Raw genomic sequence first — 12,711 nt, 5'->3', positions numbered from 1 at the left:
TTTTTATTGTTGAGTTTTGAGAGATCTTCATGTATTCTTTGTACAAGTCCTTTGTCTAATAAATATTTCCTTCCATTCTGTAGTTCATCTTTTCATTCCCTTCAAAGCTATCTCTCACAGCAAAAGGTTTTAATTTTGGTGAAGTCCAGTTTTTCAGTTTTCCCTTTTATGTATGATGTCCTTAGTGTCAAATCTATGAACTCCTTGCCTAGCCCCAGGTCTCCAAGATGTTCTCCTATGATTTTTTTTTGAAAAGTTGTATAGTTTTACATTTTACATTTCAGTCTGTGATCCATCTGAGTCAGTATTTGTATAAAGTGTGAAATTTACATTGAGCCTCTGCTCTTTGATCAGCATGTTGTGATTTTCAGGACACAGATCTTGCATATGTTTTGTTAGACTTATGCCTAAGTAGTTCTTTTCCTTTGGAATAATTCTAAATGGTCTTTTTTTTTTTTTAATTAATGAGCATTCTCTCAGAGACCTCCTCCCACACACAAAACAATAAAAGCCCATAACCAAACAAAGAAATGAAGGGTTGAAAACAGACCTCAAGGCAATCAAATTGTAGTTGATGCTTTGTTTGATAATCTACCTTCCTGTGTGAAGGAGCTGTCTTCTAATGAGGGTGGCCACCCACTGGAACCATGCTTCACCCAGGAGCCCTCCTTCTTGGGGTCTTTGATTCAGTATCTGACTCAAATCACCTTCAGCTCGTTTTTCACTTCTCTGAGGTTCAATTCCCTCTTGTAAATGAAAATAACAATGCTTTCTTTAGAAATAATGCCGAGAAGATGCAATTAAATGAAATGAAAGAATATATGTGAAAGTATCTGGCACAAAGATCACATAATGATCAAGAAATATTTCCTCTCTTTTCTTTCCTTCCTCTCTCCCTTTTTATTTACTTCTCTTTTCTTTCTCGTGCCTTCCATTCTCTTTCCTTCCATTCCTGCTTTATGCCCCCTTGCCAATTCCCTATGGTGGGTGTAAGCCTTGGTTCTGGTAGGGTTGACTAGGTAGGGTTGACTAGATGAATAGGAAGCTGACCCCTGTACCCAGCTAGGCCCCCATAATTCCTCCTCCCTTTCCACCATACATGATTCTGCTGGATGACAGAACAGTGAGGATTAGTAAATTAAGAAGTCTGTTTCTTCTATTTAAATTCATAATGCTAAGCAATTCCATGGGTTTTCATGTCTGATGATGAGCCACCTTTCTGCATTTTCATGAAAGGCAGGTGGTCTGTGGTGCTTAATTAGCATGTGTGTGTGTGTGGAGGGGGTGGGTGGGCACCTGGAAGTGCCTTTAACAGGAAACTGAAGCCTCTCAGGCCTTGTTTGCTTTGGGTGTGGCCTTAGCAAAATGCAGAGTAGTGGAGAAGCAAGTTCATAGTTTGATGTAGAGATTGTGTTGAACTTCTTGGACTGAGGCCAGAGTGATAGACTCAGATTAGAGTAGATCAATGAAGTAGTCATTCTCCAGGTAGAATCCACCCTGTAGGAGGGCCAGCTTGATATAGAGACCCCAAAGAAATGGGGCAAAGGAAAAGGAACATCTCCTTTAGAAATTCAAATAAAGATGATTATCTATCCCCCTCCATTTGACAAGTGTTCAGCCAGTTAATTTGGAACAAGCCCTCTCTTCCCATCCTGGGTCGTAACAATGGCCCAAATAGATTACTCAGCAGCCCTTGAAAGTGCAGGCTGGGGCATCCAATGCAGCAACCTAATTATTGTCAGACAGCTAATGATTCCAACTGGTTAGAAGCCTAGAGAGACTATGTCATCCTCTGCCTTTCATCCGCAGATGTGAGACCAAAATGGAAACCCAGGTTGTAGGAGTTCTCATGCAAGGAAGAAGCTTTTTGTTGAAAATCATTTTCTGTTGTTGCATTAGAAGTAAAAATGCTCTTTGGAATTATAGTGGCTTAGGAAGCAGAGTGCTGCTAGAGCTGTGACTTCAAACAGCTCTTGGTCTTGGCTAATGCAGTTTTAATTTTTCTTCAAGGGCTACTTGTTCCAGTGATAATTTCTGTCCTGCACTTCTGCCCTTCAGATTCTTTTGATAAAAGTCATGAGGGTGATGGTATTTAGAGCAGGGAGTAAGTTGGCCTCTGCCAGATTCCTGCCTAACAGATATCTGAGGTGCCCACCCAGAGCTTGTCACACTTGGTTGCTTCTGAGAGCTTCTGTGATGAGCCCTGAGCACAGTAAACTCATCCATGCCAATCTCTTCCTCTTCTTTCTCTAGCAAGGATTGAAAATAGTTCACCATGCAGAGAAGACACTGTCCAGCTTCTGTAAGTGGCAGAAGAGCATCAATCCCAAGAGTGACCTTAACCCTGCCCATCATGACGTGGCCGTCCTCCTCACCAGGTACCCCAGGGACTACAGGAAGCCAGGGGCTGCGAAGCAGGGGGGCTGGCAGGTGAAAGAGTTGTCCCCTATTCAAACCCATGAGAGTCTCCTACTCTTTGCCGCTTTTGATCATTTTTAAAGGCAGCATCTACGATCTAGACAACTCCTGACGTCCATACCAGTGAGGGGGAAACTATTAAACGTGTGTGACAAAACTCTCCGTGTTAATAAACTGTTGGCAAAAATCTGTTGGCAAAATGCAGGCCTTTTTCATATCCCAATGATGACTTCATCTTTAAAATTGGCTTTTTCATGCAGCTCTATAAGCTCAGGAAGATTGTTTACAGATCCTTGTTAAAGACTCCTGTAACTTTTCTCGGAGCCTGGAGCCTGTTTCAGATTCTGTGTCTCCCTCTCTCTGACCCTCCCCCGTTCATGCTCTGTCTCTCTCTGTCTCAAAAATAAATAAACGTTAAAAAAAAAATTAAAAAAAAGACTCCTGTAACTTTTAAGCCTGGGCTTTCCAATCCTTTATTTTCTTCTTAAAATTTTTACTCCAGTTTAGAAACATGCAACCTTCTCTACAGAAATCAGTCCTCCTTGTAACCCATCCCTGACTGATGGTGAGGACAGAATATGGGCTGCCGGCCCTTCCCTGAATACACAGAGCAGTTTGCTTACACTTGTCTCCCTTTATTCTCATGAAGATACTATTTTGTTCTGATGACAGACAGACCCTGTGGTGCTAATAAAAACCATCAACCTTCCAAGACTCATAGCTGTGAAAGGCTAATGAACTTTTCTGATCAACCCAGGCTCTTGGAGGCTATGTTTGCTCACTGATTCAATAAATACTTATTGAACACCTGCCAAGCATCAGACATTATTTTATTTTATCTTATTTTATTTTAATTTTGAGAGGGGGGGGAGAAGGAGGGACAGAGAGAAAGGGAGAGAGAATCCGAAGCAGGCTGCATACCATCAGCACAGAGCCCGACACGGGGCTCAAACCCATGAACCATGAGATCATAACCTCAGCTGAAATCAAGAGCCAGACACTTAACCAACAACTGAGCCACCCAGGCACCCCCAGACATTATTTTAAATGAAGTCTTTCATTAACGGGGGAGTTAACTTCTCATGGGGAACTCCTGTGCAGATTTGGAGACATCAGGAAATGTGTAAATAGAAGAGTCTGCTCAGCCTGGTTTGTCAGCCACAGAGAACTCATGCACTGGAAGTCCCTGTGTGTGTGTGTGTGTGTGTGTGTGTGTGTGTGTGTACGCGTGTGTTCTCCCCAGGAGGGCAGGCTGCCCCTGAACATTTTGGTCCCTTTGGTATCCCAATGCATGGGGTGCCCGCAAAGAATGATAACCAAATTTCACTCCGACCATCAGAGTCATTCTTTTGAATGAAAGTATCAAAACTTCAGTTGAATGCAGTTTTCAAAAGAAGTTTGTGGAATAAACCTATTACATTAGATTCATATTAGGGTCTGTGACATTGGTAGCTCTGCTGGGAGGCAGATTAGTGTGGGTGTGGAACGAAAGCACTGGGGCCCTGGCCGGGGTGGGGGGCAAGGGGTGGGGGAGCAACACACAGGCAGGGAAAACTGAGGACCTGGGCAAGAAGCCAGGGAAAGACTTCAGTCCAGGCAGGACCTAGCTGTAGGGAAGAACCCTGGATTCAGGACCACTGTTAGAAACTGTGTCAGCTTCCTCTCTTTCCTTGCCCTGAAAGCAGATATCATTTCTTCTCTCATTCACATGAGGAAATGAGTGAATTAATGATAGCTGGCATTTGTGGAGTGTCTGATGTAGCACTGTGCTACATCTATTAGAACAATCATTTTTCCATTTAATCTACACAAGTCTGGTAGTTGAACTACCATCAATTATTCCCATTTTATAGATGGGGAAACTGAGGCGTGGTTATGTCACTTGCCTCAAATCTCATTTCCATTAACAAGTACAGCTCAGACTTAAATCCAGGTAGTTTGACCCTAATAGTTGTACTCTTAACTATTACCCATAAGAATATGAAGGATCTGTTCTCTTATTATGATTTTTTTTCTTATTATGACAATTTTTCTTCCTTCAAACAAGGGCCTGGTTTCAGTATATGATGAACCTCACCAACTCCTGAAGAGTGGAGAGTATTTCAAATGCTAAAGCAGGATTTCTTACCCTCAGCATCTTGAGTTGGGTAATTCTTTTGTTGTGCAGGGCTGTCTGTGTGCTGAGGTATATTTAACAGCATCTCTTGCCTGTATCCATGAGATGCCAGTAGACCCTCCTACAAGTTGTGACAACCCAAACTGTCTCTAAGAGTGGGTGGGGAGCAAAATCAACCCCTGTTGGGAACCTCTGGTTTGAAAAACAGGCAGGACCAGGGACGGAGGTATGTGACTTGCCTATGGATGACTGTGCTGAGATCCATTCAACAGGGTTCTCTGCAGAGTTGCATTCAGTAGAAGGTGGATTTGGCTTAAACATACCACATGAAGCAAGGCTAGTAACTGCATACCAAGGCATGTTTTCTCTTATACAATATCCAGTGCATGGTGAAGGTAGAGCTAATCTGCTTTGGGGAGCAGAAGCTCCTTGTCTGCAAGACTCATGTTTCTATAATTCTTTTATTACCCCCCCCCCTTTTTCCTCTTTAGTGCTAGATACTTAGTAGGCAGTTAGTAAACAATTATGTAATGGACCTAACACCTGCCCCATCTGAATGAGAAAGCAGGTGAATTAGCAGTAGACACCAATCTTTTCCCAGCAGCTCCAAGCAGGTCTAGACTTTTAAAAAAATGAAATAGTAACAAGTACATTTTGCAGCAGGGGTGGAAACGTTGGTTGGTTGGTCCTCCCACAGACACAGAAATTATTTAGAATGATTGGGCTGTCTGATCCAATCTAGCTCTCCAACACAAATCTACCCAAAAACTATTGCCATTAGAGTGGGGATCATGTCAGTTGGCATGCCGTGACATGGGCTGCCACTCTCTTCTATCCCCTTGTCCCAGCCATTGCCTCCTGGAGAACAGAGGACTCGCAGGGGTTTTCAGAGCCTGGATCTTTTCCATGGCCCAATGGAAACATCAAACAGATCATTAGTTGCCAGAAAGGGTACCCACACAAACCTGATGAGTTGAAGGTCTGCAGCTAACAAGCTCAGAACCTTCTTGGCATTTATGCTAGTTATTCTTGGCAAAGAGCTCTTCCTGAATTGAAGAAAACCAGACCAAACCAAGTTAACTCTTGTCAATGACTGAAATAATCCCCACAAAGGTATGGAAGCATATTTTTACATTTAAAAACCATAACCAGTATTTTTTGAGATCCTAAGAGTCTTTATTTGTATGTGCATTCTCTCCAATGTCCCATATAGTTAGGGTAGTGGGGCTGGAGAGCCAACTGATTTGATCTCTAGATGGATTGATGAGATCAATTGCCTTTTTCATGAATAAGCAAAAGTTCTCAGATGCATTTTGAGCACAGACCCCAGAAAGACCAAAAAGGGTTTCATATGTGAAAACGCTCAGCCACTGTTGGTTATCCTTTATTTAAAAGTTCAAATAATCTTCAATTTTCAATCAGATCCTTCTCTTTTTGGCCAAACAATATAATTTGGCATCCTGAGATTAAGGGCAAAAGCAACTCAAAATAAAACCTTTGTCATGGAGTGACTGAATGGCTCAGGTAAGCATCCAACTTGATTTCTGCTCAGGTTCTTGAGATTGAGCCCCATGTCAGGCTTCAAGCTGATAGCATGGAACCTACTTGGGATTCTCTCTCTCTCCCTGTCTCTCTCTGCCCTTCCCCTGCTCATGCTTGCTTGAGCTTTCTCTCTCTCTCTCTGAAAAATAAATAAACATTAAAAATTGTCATATTTTCCCACATTTTTAGGTGTTAGTGAGAGTCAGTAATTAGAGGTGAAATCATAATAATCTTATGAATTGTGAATTGCTCCCTATGGAGTTTTAAAAATAATTTAACCATACTTTCCAGACCATATTGAATGTGAACTAATACCCAGATTTTTTCCAGGAGGATTTTTTCAGATGTTTCTTTGGGAGCCTATGCATCTCTATTCTCTGCTTTCAGAAAAGACATCTGTGCTAGTGTCAATCGCCCCTGTGAGACTTTGGGTCTGTCCCACCTGTCAGGAATGTGCCAGCCTCACCGGAGCTGTAACATCAATGAAGACTCTGGACTCCCTCTGGCTTTCACAATTGCCCATGAGCTCGGACACAGGTAAAGGGCCAAGGAAACTGAGATCCCCTTGCCATGTTCATGTACCATGTCAGTAGAGGGAAGGGCAAGCACCTTAAATGGGGCATTAGGAGTCGGGTTACACTGTGTCTTGAGACTCACCCTCCTAAACCTCTGCTTCCTCATCTGTAAAGTGGGGATAATCACACACTTCAAAGATTTCAGCGTCTCTTCTTCCCTGACCACTTGTACCTACTACACCACAGAATCAAAGAGGCTACTACAATTTTCTGAATTAGAAAGGGTTGAACACAGACAAGGACATAAGCTTTAACTTACTCGATTAATTCGGGAGTAACAATCCTTGTTTAGTTTTTATAAAATGCTGAGGTGTTAATATCACTGACAAGTCACAAACATTAACATTTTTGCACCCTTTATGTCTTCCATTTTGGGTTGTGTTGTTGATTCCTTTTGATAACCTTATGAAATAGATACCATTGTTAACCCCATTTTACTTATATGTATTGAAGGAACACATTGAATAAAGCAGAAATTTAAAACTGCTATACGATGGAGAAGACCATTAAGCAAACATCAGTTAACAGGAGGTGCAAGTTGTGCTCTGGTTGCTGATGGCTGCTTCTGATCACAGAGGTGAAGACAAAGTTGGGGCAGCCATTGTTGTTGCACCTCTCCACATTGTTGCAAGCTCCCCTTAAACTGGAGTGACTGCCAGAGGATTTAAGAGGCCAGCACCATTTTCTCTCCCTCTTTTTATTTCTCCTTTTTCCCTTTTGAGAGCTAGACAATAAAGAATAGGACTTTCAAAAATAATTACATACATGGGGAAAATTAGAAAGTGATCACATGTGCCCAGATAAAGACTCTGAAAAGACCTGCGAAGACCTTAAATTTTTACCTCAGGGTGATCCTTGACACAGACACAGCCTACAATAATAATAATAGTAATAATAATAACAACAACAACAACAACAATAATAAAAACAGAAAACCCTACAGAAGAGGAAGAATCTGATTTCCAGAGTTACCACATTAACAGATTCAAATGTCCATTTTTCTACCCAAAAAATCATAAAACATACAAAGAACCAGGAAAGTATGATCTCAAAGGAAAAAAAATAAATCAACAGAAACTGTTCCTGAGGGCAGATTTGTTAGACAAAGATTTTGAAACAACTGCCTTAAAGATGCTCAAAGAACTAAAGAAGATGTGGAGAAGATAAAGGAAATGATATGTGAACAAAATAACAATATCAATAAAGATATAGAAGATCTAACAAGAAACCAAGATGAAATTTTGGAGCTAAAAAGTGCAATCACTCTAATAAAAAAAATTAACTGGAGGGATTCATTGGCAGATATAAGCAGACAAAATAAGAACCAGTGAACTTGAAGACAGGACAAAGTAAATGCCGAAGTCTGAGGAACAGAAAGAAAAAGGAGTATGGTTTTAGCCAGTGCACTAAGACAAGAAAAAAAACATACAGATTAGGAAGATATAAAACTAGCTCTATTTGCAGATAATATAATTGTATATGTACAAAACCCCAAAGAATCTATGCAAACACACCAACTAGAATAAGCTCACAGGATACAACATAAACATACAGAATCACTCACATTTTTATATACAGACAATGAACGAGTGAACACTGAAATTAAAAATGTGGTACCTTTCACAATCACTCAGAAGTATGAAATATTTGTATAAAATTATTATAAACATTTAAATCTTACAAAACATGTACAGGACTCATATGCTGAAAACTACACAACACTGCGGAAAGAAATAGAGATCTCCTAATAGATGGAGAAACCTATTATGGTCATGAATTGGAAGACTCAACATAGTAAAGATGAAATTCTTCTGAAATAAATATATAGGTTTAATGATATTTCTATGAGAATTTCATCACGATTCTTTTTTTTTTTAATTTTTTTTAACGTTTATTCATTTTTGAGACAAAGAGAGACAGAGCATGAATGGGGGAGGGTCAGAGAGAGGGAGACACAGAATCGGAAACAGGCTCCAGGCTCTGAGCTGTCAGCACAGAGCCCGACGCGGGGCTTGAACTCACGGACCGCGAGCTCATGACCTGAGCTGAAGTCGGCTGCTTAACCGACTGAGCCACCCAGGCACCCCTCATCACGATTCTTTTTGAGATATAGAAAAAATTAATCTAAAATGTATATGGAAAGGCAGAGGAACTAGAATAAGTTTTCAAAACAATTTGAAAAAGAATAATAAAATGAGAAGAATCAGGCTACAAGATTTCAAAATTTATTATACAGCTTCAGTAATCAAGATTGTGTGTGGGGTGCCTGGGTGGCTCAGTCAGTTGAGTGTCTGACTCTTGGTTTCAGCTCAGGTCATGATCCCAGGGTTGTGAGATCAAGCCCCGTGTTGGTTTTTAATATATAAAAAGAGTCTCTACTTAAGTCTCACACCATATGCAAAAATGATCTTGAAGTAGAACACAAACTTAAATGTAAAATGTAAAACTAAAAAACGTTTAGGACATAAATAGGAAATTTTAAGTATCTAGGGCTAGGCAAAGAGTTTCTAAACTTGGCATCAAATGCACAATCGATAAAAGGAAACATTTAAAACTTGGACTCATCAAAATTAAAACTTTTGACTCTTTTAAGAGGATGAAAATACAAGCCACAGCCCAAGAGAAAATGTTTGCAAGCCCTATGTAGTGGCTTAAATAGTGTTCCCCTTCACAAATTCAAGGCTTCTATGAACTTCAGAATGTAGCCTGTTTTGGAAATAGGATCTTTGCAGATGTTATTAGTTAATAATTTTGAAACTAAATCACCCTAGATTTAGGTTGGGCCCTAAACCCAATGACTGGAGAGGGGGATTTGGACACAGATCAAAGAGAAGACCATGTAAAGATGGAGGCAGAAGTTAGAGTCGTACTGCCACAAGTCAGGAAGCCTGCAGCCACCAGAAGCTGGAAGGGGCAAGGAGAAATTCTCCCCTGGAGACTTTGAAGGGTTCAGAGTGCTGCTGACACCTTGATTTCAGACTTCCGTCCTCCAGGACTGTGAGAGAATAAGTTTATGTTATTTTAAGCCACTAAGCTCACAATAATTTTTATGACCTACCTAGGAAATGAATACTCCATATGTCCAGTAGAACTAAGCATCTAAAATATATAAGCAACTGTCAAAACTCAAATAGTAGGGCGCCTGGGTGCCTCAGTCGGTTGAGGATCCAACTCTTGATTTCAGTTCAGGTCATGATCCCACAGTTCCTGAGTTTGAATCTCCTGCTTGGGATTCTCTCTCCCTCTCTCTCTGCCCCTCCCCTGCTCATACTCTTGCTGTTTCTCAAAATCAATAAATAAATGTAAACAAAACAAAAACCTCAATAGTAAAACAACCCAAACAGTACAATTAAAAAATGGGCAAAAAGGAGAAATTCCACCAGAAAAGACATACAAGTGGCAGATAAGCACTTGAAACTATATTCAACATCATTAGCTACCAGGGAAATGCAAATTGAAATCGCAATGAGATGTCACACAACAATCAGAATGACTAAAAAAATAGTGGTGACCCCAAATGCTGGCAAGGTTGCAGAGGGATCGGATCATTCAGACATTGCTGGTGAGAAAGTAAAATGGTCCAGGCACTGTAGAGAGTAGTTTGTCGGTTTTTTAAGCTGTAAACCTACAACTACCGTATGATCCAGCAGTTGTACTCCTGAGATTTGTCCTGGAGAAAGGAAGATTTATGTTCACACAAAAACCTTTACGTGAATGTTTATAGAAGCTTAATCTTAATAGCCCCAAACTAGAAACAATCCAGGGGTGGTGTCAACCCAACAGGGTGAATGGTTACATAAACTGGGATGGACACATATTATGGAATACTAGTTAGCAATAAAATGAAAGATACCCCATTGTTTCTTGGAAACATGTTTTTTTTCACTGTTTCATTGATACATACAGTGACCTGATAAATCTTCAAACAGTTATGCTCTGTGAAAAAAAAGCCAGTCCCAAAAGGTTACATGCTGTATGTGATTGAAATGTCAAAATTGTAGAAATGGAGAACGTATATATGGCTGCCAGGGTTTAAGGATGGAATGGGAGAGGGAAGGAAGTGGGTGTGGCTATAACTACAACATGAGGGATCCATGTGGTGATGATAATATTCTGTGTCTGGACAGTATCAGCATCAATACCCCAACTGTGCTACTGGATTATAGTTTTGTAATGTGTTACCATTGGGGGGAATGGGAGTGATGGATACAGGGGACCGCTTTGTTTATTTCTTAAAACTGCAACTGAACCTGCAATAATCTCAAAATAAAAAGTTTAATTTAAAAAAAAAAGGCATCAGGACATATACAGATAACCTAAATAAAGACTTTTTTTATTTAATCTTTTTTTATTTGAGTATAGTTGATACACAATGTTACATTAGTTTCAGGTGTACAACACAGTGATTCAGCTGCTCTATAGGTTATGCTATGCTCACCACAAGTGTAGTATATCTGTCAACATACAACCCTGTTACGGTATCATTGACTGTATTCCCTGTGTTGTGCCTTTTATTCCCATGACTTAATTAATTCCATAACCGGAAGTCTGTATGCGCCACTCCCCTTCACCCATTTTTATCTGTATCGCTCACCCTCCATACTCCTGCCCTCTGGCAACCACCAGTTTGTTCTCTGTATTTACACATCTGATTCTGCTTTCTGTTTGTTTGTTTATTCATTTGTGTTTTAGATTCCACATATGAATGAGATCATATGGTATTTTTCTTTTTCAGTCTGACTTATTTCACTTAGCATAATACCCTCTAGGTCCATCCATGTTGTTGCAAATGGCAAGATTTCATCCTTTAATGACTAATATTCCATTGTGTGTATATATATATATACACACACACCACATCTTCTTCATCCATTCATCTATCGATGGACACTTAGGTTGCTTCCATATCCTGGCTATTGTAAATAATGTTGTAGTGAACATAGAAGTATGTATCTTTTTGAATTAGTGTTTTCAATTTCTTTGGATAAATACCTAGTAGTGGAATTACTGGATCACATGGTATTTCTCTTTTTAATTGTTTGATGAACTTCCATACTGTTTTCCACAGTGGCTGTACCAATTTACATTCCCACCAACAGTGCATAAGGGTTCCTTTTTCTCTACATTCTTACCAGTGGTGAGAATCTTATCTTTTTGATTCTAGACATTCTGACCAGAGTTAAGTGATATCTCATTGTGCTTTTGATTTGTGTTAAAACAGCATCTTTTAAATGCCCCCCCCCCAAAAAAACAAGTTTAGAGTCACTGATAAAAAAGAGAAAGTTGAAGAAACACATAGGCTTGAGTTTGAGTGATAGAAAAATACTTGAGCAAAACAAAACCAAATGAAAGAAGACTTTAAGGGCTTCCTAAGAAACTTTTGCTCATAGTAAAAGATACTTCTGGGGTATTTAGTTCTTTCTTTAGCTATATAGTCCTAATTGTGGACCAAACTGAGAAACACTGGGCAGATTAATGAAATGGCTGCAGCAATCCAAGAATGAACAAAAAACTGATAAACCAGTATCCCAAAAAGACACTCAAAGATTAATAACAAAGATAACCCATTGTTTCTTGGAAACATGTTTGTTTCATTACTGATTATGTGTGATGCAAAATAGAAAGTAAAGTTAACTAACTTGTGCTAAGGCCTTATGTGAATAATTTCACTTTTATTTTGAGAGAAAACTTTTTGAAAATCCATTCCTGAAGACCCTGGATTATATCAGCCATTTATACCTGAAGTCTCTCACCACCTTTATCAGACTCCTTATGTAAGTGCCCAACAATGAAGGTACAATCCCCAGAGGAAATTGAAAAACTTATTTGAGACCTAGCATCCTTCACTTTTAAGTAATGAAAATATAACAATATAGATGAACACTTAAAAGGCAACATTCACCCAGTATATCTCCCCCGCTTCTAGATCATGATATATTTCATTACAGACCTTTGCATGTTAAATGTGTGAAATTGGTATTCCCTAAATGGGTTTTAAAAGCTCACAATCATATTTTTGAGGTTTTTGTTCTCTGCCATTACTTCTCCACCATAAAATGA

General features: G+C 39.7%; 1 protein-coding gene across 1 annotated transcript in view; it reads left to right on the top strand.

The window, feature by feature from the left end:
* The window catches only part of ADAMTS12 (ADAM metallopeptidase with thrombospondin type 1 motif 12), a 344,768-nt gene that overhangs the window by 215,701 nt on the left and 116,356 nt on the right, over positions 1-12,711 (top strand). The window contains exons 6-7 of the mRNA XM_058716861.1: positions 2,254-2,378; positions 6,464-6,613. Of these exons, the coding sequence (XP_058572844.1) occupies positions 2,254-2,378; positions 6,464-6,613 (275 nt within the window). The remainder of the gene's footprint in view (positions 1-2,253; positions 2,379-6,463; positions 6,614-12,711) is intronic.

Source organism: Neofelis nebulosa, chromosome 1 (assembly GCF_028018385.1).
Source record: "Neofelis nebulosa isolate mNeoNeb1 chromosome 1, mNeoNeb1.pri, whole genome shotgun sequence".
NCBI classification, from domain to species: Eukaryota; Metazoa; Chordata; class Mammalia; order Carnivora; family Felidae; genus Neofelis; species Neofelis nebulosa.
Note: the sequence above shows the minus strand (reverse complement) of the source record. Positions and strands in the feature narration are given on the sequence as shown.